Source organism: Somniosus microcephalus, chromosome 4 (genome assembly GCF_052327205.1).
Source record: "Somniosus microcephalus isolate GS21.2 chromosome 4, FLI_Smic_1.0, whole genome shotgun sequence".
Lineage (NCBI taxonomy): Eukaryota > Metazoa > Chordata > Chondrichthyes > Squaliformes > Somniosidae > Somniosus > Somniosus microcephalus.
Window position 1 is genome coordinate 212640206 of NC_140990.1, and position 22515 is coordinate 212662720.

At 46.3% G+C, this 22515-nt stretch overlaps 1 protein-coding gene across 4 annotated transcripts in view; it reads left to right on the forward strand.

Moving 5' to 3' along the window:
- satb2 (SATB homeobox 2) overlaps window positions 1-22515 on the forward strand; it is a 595400-nt gene that overhangs the window by 548910 nt on the left and 23975 nt on the right. For all 4 annotated transcript variants that reach the window (XM_085985795.1, XM_085985791.1, XM_085985794.1 and 1 more), the window contains one exon: window positions 15047-15154. In XM_085985795.1, coding sequence (XP_085841921.1) covers window positions 15047-15154 — 108 coding nt within the window. The remainder of the gene's footprint in view (window positions 1-15046; window positions 15155-22515) is intronic.

The following is a 22515-nucleotide window of genomic DNA, read 5'->3' on the forward strand; positions in this document are numbered from 1 at the left end:
GCCACCATCAAACACATCTTTCCTTCCCCACCCCTTTCAGCATTCCAACCCCTTTCAGCATTCCGAAGGGACTATTCTCTCCACGACACCCTGGTCCGCTCTTCAATCACCTGCCCTTTTACCTCCTCCCTTCCCACCATCTAGGGCCTGAAACACTTCTATCAGGTGAAACTGCGATTTACTCATACTTCTTTCAATTTAGTATACTGTATTTACTACTCACAATGCGGTCTCCTCTACATTGGGGAGAACAAACACAGATTGGGTGATCGCTTTGCTGAACACCTCCGTTCAGTCCGCAAGCATGACTCTGAGCTTCCGGCCGCTTGCCATTTAAATTTTCTGTTGCACTTCCATTCTGACTTCTCTGTCCTTGGCCTCCTACACTGTTCCAATGAAGTTCAACGGAAGCCCGAGGAACAGCACCTCATCTTTTGATTAGGCACTTTACAGCCTTCTGGAATTGAGTTCAACAATTTCAGACCACTGCTCCCATTTTTTCAGATAGCAGGTGCTGGTAATGATTCTGCTGTTGCCATTTACAGATCCTCTAGATCAGGCTGCAGTGACGCAAACCTTTCAATGATCTCAGTAGATCACGAAACGTTGCTGCAAAGCCACACTCAACCTCACCCTGCTGTGCTACTCATCACATCCCCATCACTCTGCCTTCCCTACCCTACTCCTGCACATCCTTACTCACACCAACTTACCTTGCACCTCCACCCATCCCTCTCTATCACTTCCCCATCTCAGTAGCCACCCCTCACACTCATCCTCATCCTAGTCCAATCATACCAACTAACAGCACACAAGGGTAGGCATTTAGATGTTTTATGCAATGTACATGTAAAGTTTCTGTTAATGTGGTGTCAAACATTGAAACCTTTATTTTCAATACTTTGCGTTCTTGGACAGATTTGTGTGCACCTTTGGAAGTGGCTTAGTGAGTTGCAGTGAATGACATAACAGTACCCCCCACAATGGTGATGAGTGTGAAAAGAATGGTTTGGGCATTGTAGGGATGCCTTATGGTGTTGGTGTGGGGTGGTTCCAACATGGCGCATCATGTGGCACCCAGGGTGTACAGCATAAAGTGAAGTAAATCTGGCCATGATGAGGCCGTCCCTGGCCTCCCAGGCAACAATATGCTTGGGTGCAGATGCCCTCCGTCCTGTGCAGCATCAGTTGATTGCGGAGAAGGTTGGTGTTGTTGTTGGTGCTGCTGGTGTGCCTGGTGCTGCTGGTGTTGGGTCTGATCGTGGTGGGATTCTGAGGACCAAGGTGAGATAGTTTCAAGGGCACCGATGCTGATGTAATAGATGGCCGGTGAACTTGAGATGACAGAAGCGATCTGTCAGTGGTGAGAGAGGTTGTTCCAATGTTGTTCCTGAGAGGACTGGAGGTAGATAAACAATGGCAAACATTTAAAGATAGAATGACAAAATTGCAAAAATTGTTTATACCAATCTGGCATAAAAGGAAATCTAAAAAGGTGACTCAACCGTGGATAACAGGGGAAATTAGAGACAGCATAAAATCCAAAGATAGGGCGTATAAAATAGCCAAAAAAAGCGCCAGAGCGGAAGATTGGGAACAGTTTAAGATAGAGCAAAGGAGGGCAAAGGGCATGATCAAGAGGGGCAAAATAGCTTACGAAAACAAGCTGGCGGAAAATATAAAAACTAACTCCAAAAGCTTTTATAAATATATCAAAAGGAAAAGACTGGTGAAAACCAAAGTTGGTCCATTGCAGTCAGATACGGGGGAATATATAATGGGAAATAAGGAAATGGCAGATCAACTAAATGCATACTTTGGGTCAGTCTTTACGAAGGAAGACACAAAAAACCTCCCTGGGATATCGGGAAAAATAGGGACATTGGCAAAGGAGGAACTGACGCAAATCAATATCTCTAAGAATATGGTGTTAAGGAAGCTAAAGGGATTGAAGGTGGACAAATCCCCAGGGCCTGATAACATGCATCCTAGGGTACTGAAGGAGGTGGCCCTAGAGATAGCGGATGCACTAAGGATGATTTTTCAGAATTCATTAGACTCGGGAACAGTGCCGATGGATTGGAGGGTAGCTAACGTTACCCCACTATTCAAAAAGGGGGGTAGGGAAAAAGCAGGTAATTACAGACCTGTAAGCCTTACATCAGTTGTGGGCAAAATGCTGGAGTCCATCATTAAGGATGAAATAGCGGAGCACTTAGCAAATGGGGACAGGATAGGACAGAGTCAACATGGATTTACAAAGGGTAAATCGTGCTTGACTAATCTATTGGAATTTTTTGAGGGAGTAACTGGTAGAATAGATGGGGGAGAGCCAGTAGATGTGGTGTACCTGGACTTCCAAAAGGCCTTCGATAAGGTCCCACATAAAAGATTAGCATGGAAAATTGAGGCTCATGGGATAAAGGGGAAAGTTTTGGCGTGGATAGGGAACTGGCTGTCAGATAGAAAACAGAGAGTTGGAATAAACGGCTCATTTTCTGAATGGCAGGCAGTAACAAGTGGGGTACCACAGGGATCTGTCCTGGGCCCCCAGCTGTTCACAATTTACATTAATGACCTGGATCAGGGAGTCGGATGCAGCATTTCCAAATTTGCAGACGACACTAAACTAGGAGGTGGGGTGGGCTCAGAGGAAGAGACCAGGAAGCTCCAGAGCGATTTGGACAGACTGGGCGATTGGGCGGATAAATGGCAGATGCACTATAATGTGGACAAGTGCGAAGTTATCCACCTTGGGTGCAGGAACGGGAGGGCAAATTATTATTTAAATGGCAATAGATTGGGAGAGGGGGAAGTACAGAGAGACCTGGGTGTTCTTGTACACCAGTCACTGAAGGCGAGCATGCAGGTGCAACAGGCGGTCAAGAAGGCAAACGGTATGCTGGCCTTCATAGCAAAAGGGTTAGAATACAGGAACAGGGATACCTTGCTGCAGCTGTACAGGGCACTGGTGAGACCACACCTCGAGTACTGTGTACAGTTTTGGTCGCCTCATCTGAGGAAGGATGTTCTTGCCATGGAGGGGGTGCAGCGGCGATTCACCAGGCTGATACCAGGAATGGCGGGAATGACCTATGAGGAGAGACTATGTAGTTTAGGGATGTACACACTGGAGTTTAGAAGATTGAGAGGGGACCTCATAGAAGTGTATAAAATTCTGACAGGTCTAGACAGACTGGATGCAGAAGGAATGTTTCCCTTGGCGGGTGAAAACAGAACTAGAGGACATAATTTAAGGATAAGGGCTAAACCATTTAGGGCAGAGATGAGGGGGAATTTCTTCACTCAGAGAGTGGTGAACCTGTGGAACTCATTGCCACAGAGGGCAGTGTACGCCAGCTCATTAAATATATTTAAGAGGGAATTAGATATATTTCTACGGGCAAAAGGGGTTAAGGGTTACGGAGAGAAGGCGGGGACGGGATACTGAATTAAAGGATCAGCCATGATCTCATTAAATGGCGGAGCAGGCACGAAGGGCCGAATGGCCTACTCCTGCTCCTATCTTCTATGTATCTATGTATCTATGTGACACTGGATAGAGAGTTTACTCCAAACACTTGCAACCTGCATAAAGCTCAATCTGTCTTCCAAATGCAGTAAGCAACAGCTTCTGAGCTTGGAAAGTGAACAGTTGTGAGATGGGAGCTTTTATAGCACATTTGCAGCTGTCAAGTAATGAGATGATTCCATGGCCATACAACTCCTGAACTGCTTACCTGATGTGATCCCCGAGCAGCGTGGACTCTGTGGGCGACCTCGTAAAATGTAAATGAGCTTAAAATACTTTTTAATGGGCTGTTAACAAAGTCATACTGACCTGAATTGCCTCCCCCGCCACTGCGTGTCGGGTCTTTTCAGCGTTGACAGACCCGACATCTGGGAAAGGAGCATGGCGGCGGGTTGGCAGCGAGGTCCCGACCCGCTGTCAAAAATTTTTTTCCCACCCGTCCTGCCACTAAATGCGCCTGTTGACCCCTCAAAAATTGTCCCCGTTAACTCTATTTCTCTACAGATGCTGCCTGACCTGTTGAGTATTTCCAGTATTTTCGGTTTTTATTTCAGATTTCCAGCATCCGCGGTATTTTGCTTTTGTTTATAAAATACTGGAGTAATCTGGAGTATTGTGTGCAATTCTGGGCACCACTACTTTAGGAAGGATGTGAAGGCCTTAGAGAGGGTGCATAAATCAATAGATTTTTGGACTCTAAGGGAATCGAGGGATATGGGGATCGGGCAGGAACGTGGAGTTGAGGTCTAAGATCAGCCATGATCTTATTGAATGGCAGAACAGGCTCGAGGGGCCAAATGGCCTACTCATTCTCTTATTTCTTATACAAAAGCAAAATACTGCGGATGTTGGAAATCTGAAATAAAAACAGAAAATGCTGGAGATACTCAGCAGGTCAGGCAGCATCTGTGGGGAGAGAAACAGAGTTAATGTTTCAGGTCGATGACCCTTCGTCAGAACTGGAAAAAGCTGGAGATGGAACAGGTTTTTAAGCAAGTGCAGGGGCAGGGAAAGGGGGGAGGGGAGGAAAGATCAAAAGGGAAGGTCTGTGATAGGATGGAAGGCAGGAGAGATTAAGAGACATTAAGAGAGATTAAGAGATGGTGCAAGGCAAAATGAGATGGTAATGGGACAAGTTAAGAAACAAAAGATGGCTCTAGATGAAGTGTAAATGGCACTGGCAGAATGAAAGACAGCTGCTATGTGGGAGAGAGAAAAAAAAATGAACAGAAAAGGTTTTGCTTAAAATCCTGTTCCATCTCCAGCTCTTTCCAGTTCTGACGAAGGGTCATCAACCTGAAACGTTAACTTTGTTTCTCTCTCCACAGATGCTGCCTGACCTGCTGAGTGTTTCCAACATTTTCTGCTCTTATTTCTTATGTTCTTATAAAGAAGAGATTTACTAGAATGGTACCAGGGATGAGGGACAGTTATGTGGAGAGACTGGAGAAGCTGGGGTTGTCCTTGTTGGAGTAGAGATGGTTAAGAGGAGATTTGATAGAGGTGTTCAAAATCATGAACGGTTTTGATAGAGTAAATAAAGAGAAACTGTTTCCAGTGGCAGAAGGGTCGGTAACCAGAGGACACAGATTCAAGGTGATTGGCAAACGAACCAGAGGCAACGTGAGGAAACATTTCTTTATGCAGCGAGTTGTTGTGTTCGGGAATGCACTGCCTGAAAGGGTGGTAGAAGCAGATTCAATAGTAACATTCAAAAGGGAATTGGATAAATACTTGAAGGGAAAAAAAATTGCAGGGCTATGGGGAAAGAGCAGGAGAGTGAGACTAGTTGGCTAGCTCTAGCAAAGAGCCGGCACAGGCACAATTGGGCTGAATGGCCTCCTTCTGTGCTGTACCATTCTATGATTCTATGATATGATTGTAGGAAACATGGCAGCCAATCTGCACACACGAAGGTCCCACAATCAGCAAAGAGATAAATGACTACATAACTGTTTAAGTGATGTTGGTTGAGGGATGAATGTTAGCCAGTACTCCTTCCAGCTCTTCTTCAAATAGTGCAACCATATTTTTTACCACCTGAGAGGGCAGGCTGGAACTCAAGTTAACATCTCACCTGAAAGATTGCGCCTCTGACAGTGCAGTACTCTCTCAGTACTGAACTAATGGCCGGAATTTTGCCAGCGCTCAGAGGGCGGGTTTAGAGGCGGGTCCGTTATCAAAATAGCAAAGATTGACAGCGGGTAGTAAACCCGCTGTCAACCCGCCTCCACGCGAGTCTCCCAGGTGTCTGGTCTGTCAGCGGATAACTGACCCGACAACAAGCGGCGGGGGAGACAATTTATATCATTAAATGGCTTGTTAAAAGCCAATTTAATGGTATTTTGAGTCTTCCTTCCAATTTTATGTTCTCCCCCATGGGTTACCCGCTGCTCGGGAAACACGCAAGTTCAACCTGGCGTGCTTTGAGTCTGCTCTGATGTTTCTGATAATCTGACAGCTGCAGACGTGGTGTAAAGGATGCCGTGTTGCAGATGCTTTTTTGAGGATGTAACTGGTAGAATAGATAAGGGAGAACAAGTGGATGTGGTGTATTTGTACTTTCAGAAGGCTTTCAATAAGGTCCAGCATAAGAGATTAGCGTGTAAAGTTAAAGCACAAGGGATTGGGGGCAAGGTACTGACTTGAATAGAGAACTGGTTGGAATAAACGGGTCTTTTTCCGAGTGGCAGACAGTGACTAGTGGGGTACTGCAGGGATCGGTGCTAGGACCCCAGCTATTCACAAAATATATTAATGATCTAGACAAGGGAACTAGTTGTAATATCTCCAAGTTTGCAGTTGACACAAAGCTGGGTGGGCGTGTGTGCTGTGAGGAGGATGCCGAGAAACTCAAGTATGATTTGGACAGGTTGGGTGATGGGGCAGATGCATGGCAGATGCAGTATAATGTGGATAAATGTGAGGTTACCCACTTTGGTGGCAAAAACAGGAAGGCAAATTATTATCTGAACGGCAATAGATTGGGAGAAGGGGAAGTGCAACGAGATCTGGGTGTCCTTGTGCACCAGTCGCTGAAGGTAAGCATGCAGGTGCAGCAGGCGGTTAAGAAGGCAAATGGTATGTTGGCCTTCGTAGCGAGAGGATTCGAGTACAGGAACAAGGATGTCTTGCTGCAGTTGTACAGGGCCTTGGTGAGACCACATCTTGAGTATTATGTGCAATTTTGGTCGTCTTATCTGAGGAAGGATGTTCTTGCCATGGAGGGAGTTCAGCGAAGATTCACCAGACTGATACCTGGGATGGCCGGAATGACGTATGAGGAGAAATTGGGTCGATTGGGCTTATACTCACTGGAATTTAGAAGAATGAGAGGGGATCTCATTGAAACTTATAAAATTCTAACAGGACTAGACAGACTAGATGCAGGAAGGATGTTCCCGATGACGGTGGAGTCCAAAATCAGGGGTCACAGTCTAAAGATAAGGGGTAAGCCATTTAAGACAGAGATGAGGAGGAATTTCTTCACCCAGAGAGTGGTGAACCTGTGGAATTCTCTACCACAGAAGGCAGTTGAGGCCAATTCATTAAATATATTCAAGAAGGAGTTAGATATATTTTTTAAGGCTAAAGGGATCAAGGGGTATGGAGAGAAGGCAGGGACAGGGTACTGAGTTTGGATGATCAGCCATGATCTCATTGAATGGCGGAGCAGGCTCGAGGGGCCAAATGGCCTACTCCTGCTCCTATCTTCTATGTTTCTATGTTTCTATGGTCAGTTTCAGAGCACAGAAACTGTTGGTTACTGCATTTGTAATACATAGAGATTTCTTTAGCTTGCAAGTGTTTAGAGGCAACTGTATGTCCAGTGGCACCTCATTGGAACAACCTCTCTCACCATTGACAGATCGCGTCTGCCATCTCACCTGCAGCTGCCATCTATTGAAGCAACATCGGTGCCCTTGAAAAAATCAGAACTTGGTCCTCTGAATCCTTCCATGATCAGCCCCAACACCAACATCACCAACCTTCTCCGCCATCACCTGATGCTGCACAGGACACAGGGCATCAGCCCTTGACAATATTGCTGCCTGGAAGGCCAGCAATGACATCACCATAACCAGATTTACTTCACTTGATGCTGTACACCCTGGCTGCCACATGATGCGCCAGGTTGACACCATCCCACACCAGCACCATGAAGCATCCCTTTAATGTCCAAGCCATTCCATGCACACTCATCACTATAGTGGTGCGGGGGGGGTGAGGTGTGAAGTTATGTCTCAACATTCACTGGAACTCAGTAAGACACTTCTCAAGGTGCACACAGATCTGTCCAATAAGGGCAGTATTGAAAATATAGATTTCATTGTATGACAACTCAATACCAGAAACTTCAAATGGGCATTGGCTAAACCTCTCAAGTGCCTACCCTTGTGTGTTGTTAGTTGGTATGCTTGCAGTAGGATGAGGGTGAGTGTGAGGGTTGGCTAGTGAGATGCGGAAGTGTTAATGTAGATAGGGATGGGTGGAGGTGCAAGGTAAGTTGGTGTGAGTAAGGATGTGCAGTGGAAGGCTATGGAAGGCAGAGTGATGGGTATGTGTTGAGTGGCACAGCAGGGTGAGTTTGAGTGTGGCTTTGCTGTACCATTTCGTGATCCACTGATATCATCGAAAGGTTGGCGTCAATGCAGCCAGGGACCTCTGGCAACATCCCTGCTTGTGCCCTCCTGTGTAATGTGCAACCAGGCTGCATTGGTGTCCTGGGGAGGTCTCTTTCACCCTTGGAAGGGAAGAGAACCTCCCTGTGTGCTGTGACTCCCTCCATAAGCATATGGAGGGAGTCATTGGAGAGCCTGGGTGCAAGCGTCCACCTTTGTGCAGTGCTTGCCAGTGTTTGCAGCACCTCAATGCTGTCAAACACTGACAAAACAACTGTCAAACTCAATATGGATGTGGTCCCTTTAAGGAAACTGGCTAATGACGCGTCATCAAATGACATCATCAGACCTGCTCCCTGTTAATTGGCCAGGAAGCCCACAGGGTGGGATTAACAAGGCCAATCAAGGGAAAATCCCTTTGACAGAGCGGCTGCAGCCGGGATCGGGACTGGAACCCGGAAACAAGCTCTCCTGCCACCATCCCGACACCACTGAGAAAATAGCGGCCAATGTGTCAGCCTAGATTATGTTCTCAGGTCTTTGGAGTGGGGCTTGAACCCACAATCTTCTGACCCAGAGGCGAGAGTGTTTGACACCTTGACATCTGCAGCATTGGATAAATATTTGTAAATATTAACAAATGCAAGCTTTAGGTAAGATCTGTATAGGTATGATATGCTGATTTGTAGCAAAAGTTCCCTTTTTTTCTAAATCTCGGGACACTAGTAACACATTTTAACTGGAATTATTAAAATTCTAAATAGTTAATTTCACAAGACAGATTATTGAATCAAAGTCAATTTTTTGAAAATATTTAAGTCCAGAAATTATTGTTTGCAGTGCAGCCTACTCGTGATAATTCAAAGTTGTTTTTATACTAAAATATTGGAAATGTACAAAACTTTGGAGAACTACAAGAGAATCTGTTTTGTTGATAGTGTTACTATCTGGTGCTTTGTGTAGAAAACATGATCTTGTCACAGGCAGCAGTCACGAGCGACTCTGTTCATTAAACTGGTACAGCTGGGTAGTCCACCACTGTTATACACCACAACACACCATGACTACTGACACCACACACTCCATATAAACAATCCATGAAATGAGCCTGCAGAGCCAAATAACTAATTGCAAACTTTTCAAGTTCCAAAAAGTAATAAGTCTTTCATTAAAACTGCCTGAAATGTTCACAAATGTAAAATCTTGTATTTTATTATCAGATTTATGTTTATCCCCCTGCTGTAAATGGCATGTTTCACTGATGTTGATTACAAGCTGTGACTCAGCCAATGGGCCTTCACATCATCCATCCCATGTGTGACGGAAGTTCGCAGTTTGTTTATAGATGTAATTTTGGTAATAAGATTTAACGCACCGAAGCCAAACTTAAATGAAAGGTCAAAAGATGAACCATTGATTGTCTGAATTGACATGGTCTACATCAACTTGGGCATTTACTTGACGAAAATAGTCAAATGATCAAGTTAATTTTATTAAACCTTGCAGAAGCCTGAACTTGCTTCATAGTGAAAGTTTTTCAAGAAACACTGCTGAAAGTTGAAAGTGCTATGGACCAGGAGTAGGCCAATCAACCCCTCGAGCCAGTTCCACCATTCAATTCAATTATGGCTGATCTGTACCTGAACTCCATTTACTCGCCTTTGCTCCATATCCCTTGATACCTTCACCTGACAAAACTCTATTGATTTTAGTCTTGAAAATTTCAGTTGACCTAGCATCCATGGCCTTACAGCTCCTTCTCTCCTTCTGATCGTTTACAAAGCATATAAAGATGGAACTGGGAGTGTAAACTGAGCTACCCTTCCATAGAATAGATTTTAGGTACTAAGTAAACTTCTTTCGGAATTTTTTTTTTTACTTGTTCTTGGGATATGGATAGTGCTGGCAAGCTTTTATTTATTGTCCATCCCCAATTGCCCTAAGAAGGTGGTGGTGTAAATTGTGAACAGCAGTGGTCCTAGCACTGATCCTTGTGGAACACCACCACCCACCTTCTGCCGTTGTGAATAGTTACCCTTTACTCCCACTCTCTGCTTTCTGTCTTGAAGCCAGCTCGCAATCCATTCTGCCACTTGTCCCCTGACTCTGCATTCTCTGACCTTATTCATTAGTTTGTTGTGGGGTACCTTATCGAAGGCCTTTTGAAAATCTATATAAATTACATCTACTGCATTACTATTGACTACTATCCCAGTTACCTCTTCAAAAAATTCAATAAGGTTGGTCAAGCAAGATTTTCCCTTTTGAAATCCATGCTGACTATTCATTATTATACTTTTCATTTCTAGATGTTCTTCTATTTTCTCCTTTAGCAGGGATTCCATTATTTTTCCTACCACTGATGTTAAGCTGACTGGTCTATAATTCCCTGGACATGTTCTATCCCCCTTCTTAAATATAAGTATTACGTTAGCTGTCCGCCAGTCCTCTGGCACTACACCTTTTTCTAACAAATTATTAAATATGTGTAGTCATGCCTCTGCTATCTCTTCCCTAGATTCTTTTAAAATGCGTAGTTGCAATCCATCCAGACCAGGGGTTTTATCCTCTTTGAGTTTGATTAGTTTATTTAATATATCCCCTTTTTTTATTTTAAATGCACTTATCTCATTATTCATCTCATCATCCAATGTCATGTCCACCTTTCTATCTCCCTTGTAAATACCGAAGTGAAATAATTGTTTAATATTTCTGCCATCTCCCTATCGTTACCTGTGGTATTGCCCTGGCTATCCCTTAATGGCCCTATTCCCATTGTAACAGAGAACCAGTGCTCTGTGTACTGAGATATCTCATGTGCATTCTCTCTTAAAAAATAATCTATCACGACAAGAAAAGCTTTGAACTAATCAATGATTTATTTTCCATAACATACATTAATGAACAGTGTACAGTTTTCACAGTGAGATCGGTCAATTTCCTTCACTCCTCGGTTATGGAAAAATAATGGCCCGTAATTTGTGGTCAGCGGTGAAGCAAAGGCGTTCACCGCTGGCCCTGAAGTAAGCTTCCCACAAAGATCTTGCGATCTCTGTGGCAACAAGTTCAGCTTTTCCGACACGTAATTGAAATCAGTGCAAGGTAATGGGGATTCCTGTCACATCAAGAAGCTGTCTAAGCAGCCAATTAAAACGCAGAATTCTCACAGACCGGGAACCAGGAAGTGGGTAAGTTTCTTTTATTCTAACTTTTAAAAAATGTTATAGAGAGCAAAACAAAGATCGGGACTCTCACATGGGGAAAAGGCATGGGAAATAAAGATGAACAAATTAAAAAAAAAAAATTTATTTAAAAAAAAGTTTCTTATTTTTAATTTTTATTAAAATGGATAAATTTGACACTCCAAAAATTAAAATGAGCTTTTCAGGGCAATATCCTTTTTTTTAGCACTGTTAAAACTCCAGTTACACCCAATCCAAAAGGGTATTTAACAGCAGTATTACTGCAGAAGAGCCGAAGTTTTCGGGGTTGGTGGGGAGTGGGGCGGGGGAGAGAGGTGGTCACAGCGCAGCCAGTGTCGGAGCAGTGAATGACAGACCGCAACTTCAGGATTTCCGCGTTAGGCTGCACAGGCGTTAAATCCTGAAGTTGCGATCAGTTTTAAAGGTGAAATGACGCGAATGCTGCCAATTCATTGTCATTAGGGCCACAAATTCCAGGCCAATAAAGACACAACTTACTAACTCTATAAATGTAAATTCACTTTTTAGCTAAGCTATCCAAACATAGCTGGTCTAGTTCTTCTGTTACTGCCTGCTTGTATGACAGAGTAAGAGAGAGAGAGGTGATGTCCTCCCCCTTAAGTTTGTGAGATGGGGGTTTAGCCCACTGAGCCATCAAAGTCATGGCCCTGATTGAAACGCCTTCCCCTTGATTGTGCAAATGGACTGAAGTGTTCACCTGGCCTCTTAATGTCGCAATGGAGACATCTTCTCACAATGGTATGGAAAATATTTCCATCCTCTCCTCATTCATAGGCTTCTCTATTTCACACACCATCATCAGCCAAGAAGGCAGGTAGGTGAGCGATTATTCTCAGACCTCTAACGGTGCTTTCAAAAGGCTTTCGATAAGGCCCCACATAAGAGATTAGCGTGTAAAGTTAAGGCACATGGGATTGGGGGCAAGGTATTGACTTGGATAGAGAACTGGTTGGCAGACAGAAAGCAAAGAGATGGAATAAACGGCTCTTTTTCCGAGTGGCAGGCAGTGACTAGTGGGGTACCGCAGGGATTGGTCCTTGGTCCCCAGCTATTCACAACATATATTAATGATCTGGATGAGGGAACTAGATGTAATATCTCCAAGTTTGCAGACGACACAAAGCTGGGTGGGCGTGTGTGCTGTGAAGAGGATGCCGAGAAATTCCAGTATGATCTGGACAGGTTGGGTGATTGGGCAGAAGCATGGCAGACGCAATATAACGTGGATAAATGCGAGGTTATCCACTTTGGTGTCAAAAACAAGAAGGCAGATTATTATCTGAATGGCAATAGATTGGGAGAAGGGGAAGTGCAACGAGACCTGGGTGTTCTTGTGCACCAGTCGCTGAAGGTAAGCATGCAGGTGCAGCAGGCAGTTAAGAAGGCAAATGGTATGTTGGCCTTCGTAGCGAGAGGGTTTGAGTACAGGAGCAAGGATGTCTTGCTGCAGTTGTACAGGGCCTTGGTGAGACCACACCTTGAGTACTGTGTGCAGTTTTGGTCACCTTATCTGAGGAAGGACGTTCTTGCCATGGAAGGAGTGCAGCGAAGATTCACCAGGCTGATACCTGGGATGGCAGGAATGACGTATGAGGAGAGATTGGGTTGATTAGGCTTGTACTCGCTGGACTTTAGAAGAATGAGAGGGGATCTCATTGAAACTTACGAAATTCTAACAGGACTAGACAGACTAGATGCAGGAAGGATGTTCCCGATGGTCGGAGAGTCCAGAACCAGGGGTCACAGTCTAAGGATAAGGGGTAATCCATTTAGGACAGAGATGAGGAGGAATTTCTTCACCCAGAGAGTGGTGAACCTGTGGAATTCTCTTCCACAGAAGGCAGTAGAGGCCAATTCATTAAATATATTCAAGAAGGAGTTGGATATATTTCTTAAGGCTAAAGGGATCAAGGGATATGGGGAGAGGGCAGGGACAGGGTACTGAATTTGGATGGTCAGCCATGATCGCATTGAATGGCGGAGCAGGCTCGGGGAGCCGAATGGCCTACTCCTGCTCCTATCTTCTATGTTTCTATGTGCTGCTCTGAAAGCAGTTGCTATGAGGTGTGGGAGAGTGGTCTGGGTGATTCATTCTAATTTTCCCGGTCCTTCAATCTCCCTGTCTCCGTTAATAGCACAGCTGAGATGGGACACAAATGTGAGCATTGTGGCTCTACCCTCCCTGACATTGCACGGTGCTGATGCTGCTGTCTGCTGCACCGATCTGTTTTACTTCAAGTTCATGAAAAGCCGAGAAAAGCAGATACACAACTTTAAATGTGAGCTTCGATTAAATAAATAACATTTACAAGTGGTTATATACCACATTCCATTGAGCAATGGAATAGAGAAGAGAGGGCAATCTAGTAAATTTGGTGCTTGACTCCCAGTGCAGTGGCTGTGAGAGCTTTGGCTCACTTGCTCTATTCAGGCGACAGTTGCCATTTTTATATTGAGTCACGAAGTGGAACCAACCCAAGCAAGCATGGGCAGGCAACAATCTGACCATTGGCTTGTCAGATGCAAATGATGATTGAGGACTGTCATTGGCTGCCAGAAATACGTGTTTGAGGAATGTCTTTGGCTACCAGACCACACGAACCTGCTGACTGAAGCAGGAGGTGTGGTGAGAGCTATCTTTAGAAGGAGGTGTGGTGGGAGGGGCAGGGTGGGAGGTATCGTTAGAAGGAGGTGTGGTGGGAGGGGCAGGGTGGGAGCTATCTTTAGAAGGAGATGTGATGGGAGGTATCGTTAGAAGGAGGTGTGGTGGGAGGGGCAGGGTGGGAGGTATCTTTAGAAGGAGGTGTGGTGGGAGGGGCAGGGTGGGAGGTGATGTGCCTCAATAAATCCGAGACTCGATGTTAGCGAAACAAAACAAGGCTTTTATTGACTTAGAAGGTAACACACAGAGGAGAATGTATCTTCCATCCAGAGGTCTGCCGTACTGGATGTGCTGCAGGCTGGGCCAGCTTACATAGGAGCCAGGTATGGGCAGAGCCCTACACACAGTACAATACAATGGAAATGAAACTGAAACCAACCACAGTCACAGGCAGAGAAATACTGATGAGTGATGAATGGAATATTTCATCACAGGAGGTATCGTTAGAAGGAGGTGTGGTGGGAGGGGCAGGGTGGGAGGTATCTTTAGAAGGAGGTGTGGTGGGAGGGGCAGGGTGGGAGGTATCGTTAGAAGGAGGTGTGGTGGGAGGGGCGTGTTGAGGAATCTTTGTAGAAGGTGAAAATGTGGGTGACAGAGAGGGAGATCATACAAAATATTGTCGCTCATCATCAAATGAGCCAAAAGAGCATCACCTTATTGCTCACTGATAATGGCCTTAGGTGGTTCCAGGCTATGTTTATATTTTTATTAGATCCATTGTATGCTTGAAAAGCACAAACCTTGTCAGTCAGCCTATCTCTCTTTATATGCACTGAAAGAGCGCAGCTAGTTCACTGAGGCGATAGAAGATGAAAGCTTTGGTGATGTACCAGGTACGAGTCTTACTTTGAATGAGTGCACTTTTAGATGAGAGACCCACTTCTGCCTGGCTGACTGTGTTGAGTTTTGTTCTGTTCCCAGCCAGGCCACCTGGTGGGTTGCCTCATGAAGAGCCAGGTATGTCACCCCAAGGGGAAAACTTGACTTTGTCTGTCTCGCCCTGCAGCAAGCCCACGTCCGATCGACTGAGCACGGAGTGGCACTGGGATCAGCAGTCATAAGAGAGTCCGTGACCCGTTCACCCACACTCCCGGCTGAAGGAGGATGCTTGAAGGTGAGCTATCTCGTATTGGGTCGGGGAATATGGTGATCATAATGAAAACTGGAACATAGTAAATGAACAAAAATGAAGCATTATAAAATGGTTTCAAAATAATAAATGCATCAGCTGGAACAAGAATAAATGGATTGTGCAGAAAGCAGACATAGTTGCAGACAATCTTCTTCAAGGTAATCTGGTGGTAGGGATACAGCTGTGGTACCTGCTGTCTCTGTCCCATATGGAGGCAGGCAACCATGTCATATGCAGTGGCTCTGTTTCCCGAAAACTACAGGATCTTGCACTGCAAAGCACAGCTGTAAATTAGCAAAATGTTCCAGTGATACAAGGCCACATACAGCAATGGTGAGATCTAGAATTTCATGCAAATGAAGGCACTGATCATTTTCTTTGCTAGCTCAGGCACAACGGTTAAATTCATACCACTCGTGCAGTAAATTTTTTGTTAATCGGTGGCTGCTCATTTGTATAATTTATTCAGGTGAGGGGACTGGGACTACTTTCCTAACCTCCCCCTCAGCCCCCAGATCTACCAAAGTCACTGCACTGAAAACAGTGAACAGAAATATGCTTTAAAATCAGCAAGCTTAGGCTGGGTATGAAGTGAGGGACTTGTCCCTCTGACTGATAAAAGCCCGCAAAGCTATTTATTAATATTTGGAGTGTCAAAATGTCATGCAGCTAGAAAGAAAAAGTAGCTCTGTAGAAAGCTATTAAAATATTGGCCCAGAAATTCGGGTCGGGGGCTTCCCGCGGGTGCAAGCCCCCGACCTACACTTACATATCGCGCTGACATTTGAAGACTGGGCCTGCGTGGATTTCCGGTCTGTGGCCCGGTTCAGCTCCCGGCGCGCTGTGCGTGTGTGATCCAGCGGCGTACTTAGTGCGATGAGCCGGCTGGGATCACATGAGCACTGGGCAACCAATGGGAGTTTGCAAAAGTCCATTCATGAGTTAGACATAAGACCTGTCAAACTCATGAAAACTCCGGGCGCCCAAAACAGTACTTAAACTTCAAATAAAAGTTTAAAAAAATCCCACTAATTAAATGAACTATTAATAACTGTAAAAAACTATTTTAAACAATTATTCAAATTTCTGCCAAAAAATTTTTTTCAAGAAATCGGGTCCAAAAATACACTTACCTTACTGTAAATTCTTTAAAAATAATAAACCTGTGGAAAAAAATTTCTAACTTTAATTATTAGACCACTTACCTTTTAAAACTAAGTCCTTACGTCTGCTTTTTTCATTCGTAAAAAGTGGAGGCCTTCACGCACGGATAAACCTGTCAAAAAAACCGAAGTTCAACGCGTACGCGCTGCCTGAAACGTCGCACGGGAACCGCCTCTTAACCCCTTGGTTCAGAGGAGAGGAAATGCCGGTTTTCCGCGCATGCGCTGTGCATGCTGAAATCCGGCACTTCCAACGGGCCCACGCGTGAGTACCCCGTCCGTACTCACGCGTTGGGACCCGAATTACTGGGCCAATCTGTTGTGTCTGTAAATCTAACTTTAATTATCTGTTATCTTGAAAATACTGGTTAGAGCAAAACGTTTTTATGTGGGAAATATTGAAACACCTTCCACATTTTCAGCCACCCAGGGTACAATAAAATTAAATTAATGAAAATAACATTTTCTTCAAATTTCCTAATTTATACCATACTTCTTGCACATAAACAAAATATTTGGTAGTAAACAGTTCAATACAAAGATTACAGGCGTGATGGGCCGAATGGCCTCCTGCGCTATATCATTCTGTGATTCTATGGGGGCGATTTTCCCATTGGAGGCGGGTTTCGATTTGGGTGGGATTGAAACCCGCCTCCACCGATAGGTTTGAGAAAATTGCGATTTTCCCCTGATTGGCCAGTTGCTTTCAGAGGTGTGGGTTTCCCTTGGTCAATTAGTGTTTTGGGACTGAAACTCGCCTCTGCTGACATCACTTTTCCAGTCTCTTTTAAGGGCTGCTTGCTGCCATAGATCATTCCACTGGATTTCTGTTGAGGCTGTATCACCTGCAACATATTTTGAGAAACCACTATGTCCAATTCCAAGGCAAGGGCCTCCCTGAGGTTCTCGGATCAGGCGCTGCAAATGTTGTTTGAGGGGGTGAGAGGTAGCAGGGAGGTGCTCTACCCCTCATCTGGGAGAAAGAGGCCTCCCAAAGAAACCAAGGCTGTGTGGGTGCAGCTGGCAAGGGATATAACCTCCAGATCTGTGTGCAGATTGGGTGAATGTTTATGTGTATTGATGAAATGCCATCCTTGTTGGAAAGCATTAAAATGATTTGATGGCAAACTATTGGCATGATGGCATCTATTCTTTCGCCTTAGGCAGCTCCACATTGCGGCTCCGCAACACTTGTTTTGTCAGGTTGGTGGCCAGAGTGAAAGGAGGCCAGAGAGTCATGTCCATTGTCTATGATGTCTTAAGATGGAGCCAAGAACATGTGCCAACATGGGCAACCTATGCAAACCTGACCAGGATAAGTTCATCTCTTGCATCACGGGCAGTAATGAGCTCGTGTGCTGCTGCTGCTACTGGTCGATAGACCGGCGCTCTGTCCTCCTCCTGCTCCTCCTCCTGCTTCTCCTCCTCTTCCTGCTCCTCCTCATCCTCATCTGAGGAGGCCTGGAGCTGAGCCACTTGCTCATCAGGAAGATCCAAGCAATGATGCTGTGCGATGTTGTGCAGTGCACAGCAGACCATGATGATTCTGGAGACCCTGTATGGTTTATACTGCAGGGCTCCACCCGATCGGTCAAGGCATCGGAACACATCTTCAACAACCCAATGGTTTTCTCGATGATGGACCTGGTCGAAGTGTGGCTGGCATTGTAGCGCTCCTCGTTAGCTGGCCTCCTGATCGACGTCATTAGCCACTTCTTCAGGGGGTAGCCTTTGTCACCAAGGAGCCATCCGTTAAGTTGGTTTGGTGGATTGAAAAGCAGAGGAACACTAGAGTGCCGCAGGATGGAAGAGTCATGGCAACTACCACAGAACTTGGCGCAAACATGCAAAAACTCCTCCTTGTGGTTACACACCAGCCGTACATTGAGGGAGTGGATGCCCTTTCTGTTGACAAAGATAGCTGGGTTGTGATGGGGTGCCCTAAGGGCCACATGTGTGCAGTCTATGACGCCCTGCACCATTGGCATGTCTGCCATATTTGCAAAGCCAACCGAACGCGCGGTTATACTTGCTTGATCCCTTGAGAACTGGATGTAATTGTGGGCCTTAGCAAAAAGGGCATCGGTAACCTGCATGATGCAACTGTGGGCGGCTGACTGGGAGATGCCACTGAGGTCTGCTGATGATCCCTGGAAGGAGCCTGAGGCAAAGAAGTTGAGTGCAGTGGTGACTTTGAGAGCCACTGGTAAGGGGTGTCCATCCACTCCTCTGGGCTCCAGGTGTTGGTGCAGCAGTCTGCAGATCTCTAGGACAGCCTCTCGTGAAAGTCTCAGCCTCCTTTGGCACTGCTGCTCACTCATGTTGAGGTAGCTCATCCTCTGTCTGTAAACCCTCTGTCGGGGGTATCTCCTGCAGCGAGTTGCTTCGATGCGCTGACACCTTCTGCCCTGTGCAACATCAGGTGGCTGAGCAGGAGGTTGGCGCTCCTGCTGCTGTTGCTGCTGAGCTGCCTGGTTCTGCTGCTGCCGTGGCTGCTCCTCATCCGAATCTGAGGTCCATGGTGAAAGGAAATAAATGGTTCCCATGCTGCTGGCAGATGCCTCCGTTGGGGAAGCGCTCATTGCAAGCAAGTAGAGGGTCTTCCAAGGAGGTCCCACAGTTGATAGAAACAAGCTGCAGCACCTCCGACTTCGGAAGGCCTGCTAAAAGTGCTGAAAGAGCTTTTAAAGCAAGGTTCTGCCACCTGCAACTAATTCCTGATGAAATCTCCGATTTAATGGTGGAGCTGCAGCTGCGAGGAGGCTACCCATTTGTCAACCCGCCGGGATTAGCTGGCGTGGTTTAGGAGGGTCGTGAAACACGCTGAAATGGTCGAAAAATAATGAGGGCCTCTCAAAATAGGTTTAGAGAGGCCCTAAATGAGCATTTAAAGCTCTTAACAAGCTCTCTGGCCTGCTGAAGGCGGGACTGTTTCCCACCCTGCAAAACCGGCACCGGCAAAATTGCGCGGAGGCAGGTTCCGAACCTGCACCCATTTTTTTTTATTTTCCCGCCTTTCCCGCCTCCAAACCCGCTTCCTCGAGGCTGAGAAAATCGCCCCCTATGATTCCCACACTTCTGACTAGGACAGACATAGCTGACTCGTGCTGGTGGCATTTGAGTTATTCAGTCACTGTCGCTCGTGGAATAACTCTGTATCCAACCTCTTGTCATTAAGTATCCTCCATTTATTCACTGCGTTTTGGTACAATTTGACTTCTACCAGTTTGCAATAACTGACATAACTCTAATTAACTAACATTGAACTAGCAGTTTTGTGAATATCTGGGAGGAGCAGGGTTGCCACCTCACCTTAGCACAAAGTGAAGATGAAAACGTTGTGTTGATAAAACTGCCAACATATCTTCTTCTTCTTAGGCTGTCCCTCGGAACCGAGGATGACTTGCTTCCACATTAAAAATGAGTTCGCAGGTGACTGATGAGCCCAATGCAGGACCTACAGTCTCTGTCACAGGTGGGGCAGACAGTGGTTGAAGGGGTGCTTGGGTTGATGTGCGCTCCTTGCGCTGCCTGCACTTGGCTTCCGCTTGCTCCTGGCGAAGAGACTCGAGGTGTTCGGCACCTTCCCGGATGCTTCTCCTCCACTTTGTGCGGTCTTGGGCCAGGGATTCCTAGGTGTAGGTGGGGATGTTACACTTTTTCAAGGAGGCTTTGAGGGTGTCCTTGAAGTGTTTCCTCTGCCCACCTGGAGCTCTCTTGCCGTGCCGGAGCTCCGAGTAGAGCGCTTGTTTTGGGAGTCTCATATCGGGCATGTGGACAATGTGACCCGTCCATCGGAGCTGATCGAGCGTGGTCAAAGCTTTGATGCTGCGGATGTTGGCCTGAGCAAGAACACTGACGTTGGTGCGCCTATCCTGCCAATGGATTTGCAGGATCTTGCGGAGGCAGTGTTGGTGGTACTTCTCCAGTGCTTTGAGGTGCCTGCTGTACATGGTCCATGTCTCTGAGGCATACAGCAGGGCGGGTATCACTGCTGCTCTGTAGACCATGAGCTTAGTGCTGGGTTTGAGGTCCTGGTCTTCAAACACTCTCTTCCTCAGGCGACTGAAGGCTGCACTGGCACACTGAAGGCGGTGTTGGACTTCGTCGTCGACGTCTGCCCTTGTTGACAGTAGGCTCCCGAGGTATGGAAAGTGGTCCACGTTGTCCAAGGCCTTGTCGTGGATTTTGATAATCGGGGGATAGTACTGCGTGGTGGGGGGCAGGTTGGTAGAGGACCTTTGTCTTACAGATGTTTAGTGTAAGGCCCGTGCTCTCGTATGCTTTGGTGAAGGTGTTGACGATGGTTTGGAGTTCGACCTCCGAGTGAGCGCAGACGCTAGCGTCGTCTGCATACTGTAATTCGACGACAGAGGATGGGACGACCTTGGATCTGGACTGGAGGCGACGGAGGTTGAACAGTCTCCCGTTTGTTCTGTAAATTAGCTCCACTCCAGTGGGGAACTTACTGAGGGTGAGATGGAGCATTGCAGCAAGGAAGATCGAGAAGAGCGTAGGTGCAATGACACAGCCTTGCTTGACCCTGGTTCCTATGTGAATTGGGTCTGTGGTGGAACTGTTGGTCAGGATCACAGCTTGCATGTCGTTGTGAAGCAGGCGGAGGATGGTGACAAACTTTTGAGGGCAGCCGAATTTGAGGAGGACACTCCATAATCCCTCACGGTTGACAGTGTCGAAGGTCTTTGTGAGATCAAAGAAGGCTATGTTGGTGCTGTTCCCTGCATTTCTCTTGTAATTGACGTGCGGTGAAGATCATGTCTATTGTGCCCCTTAGTGGGCGAAATCCGCATTGCGACTCTGGGAGGAGCTCTTCGGCTACTGGGAGAAGGCAATTGAGGAGGATTCTTGCGATGACTTTCCCTGTGGCAGACAGCAGGGAAACTCCTCTGTAATTACCGCAATCGGACTTGTCACCTTTCTTGAAGATGGTCACAATTACGGCATCTCTGATATCCCCTGGCATGCTCTCCTCCTTCCAGATAAGAGAAATGAGTTCATGAATTTGCGCCAGTAGTGCTTCTCCGCCATGCTTTAGTGCCTCGGCGGGGATTCCATCTGCTCCTGAGGCCTTGTTGTTCTTCAGTTGTCGGGTGGCCTTTTCAATCTCATGCCGGGCTGGGGTTGTGCTGAGATGGTGGTGGGTAACATGCTGTGGGATGGAGTTGAGGACACTTGTGTTGAAGACAAAGTCGCGGTTAAGGAAATCTTAAGTGCTCCTTCCAGCGGGCACTGACTGCCTCTCTGTCCTTGATGAGTACCTCTCCGTTCTTGGCCCACAGTGGGGTAGGGCCTTGGGTGCTTGGGCCGTAGATGATCTTGACTGCGCTAAAGAATCCATGCACGTCGTGGTTGTTGGCTAGCTGCTGGATCTCCTGCGCTTTCTCCACCCACCATCTGTTCTTTAGGTCGCGAATTTTTTGTTGGACCTCGGCCTTCAGGCTTCTGTAGAGTTGCTTTCTTGCTCTCGAGTTCTGTTGCTGTTTCCAGATCAGGAATGCTTTCCGCTTGCAGCTTAATGGGCCAGAAATTCCAGAACGGGGCTTGCAGCGCGTGCAAGCCCCGTATTTGCACTTAACCCGCGCTCCTGCCGATCAGCTCCAGGGACGCCTGCACTTGCAGAAACTGAAAGAAGAATCCCGGGCAGCGTATGGCGTCACGCCGCCCAGGAGTGCAGCCAGCGCGGAGCCAGGAGCGTGCAGTGTAAGTGAGACACGCCCCTTGAGGTCTCAGTTTCACTGGACACGCCCCCAATGTTTCTGTCAAGCTGCTTTGCTTTTTTACATGCAAAGCAGCAGTTTAAATAGGTTTTTGGAAGTTTTTTGAAGATTTTGGTAACTTTTATAAACTTTTTAAAATGTTTACATTATTTTGAGTAATCTGAAGTAGTTTTAAAGAGAATTAAAGCAATTTAAAGACTTTTAAAAGCCCTAAAAGAATTTTTTTAATTCCATTTATTTATTTAGCAATGTCGTCGTCATACGTGTCTTCACACTGTTCCCTTTGGGGAACTGTATGAAGTGGTGGGAGGATTTATGGCCGTGACTAACGCTCATTCCGTGACCGTAACCATCTTTGAACCAGCCATTAGGGCGGTTAGTCCTATGGCGGGAGGGTTTTACGGGCTCCTACAAGCTATACAAGGAGGGGGGGCCACCCACA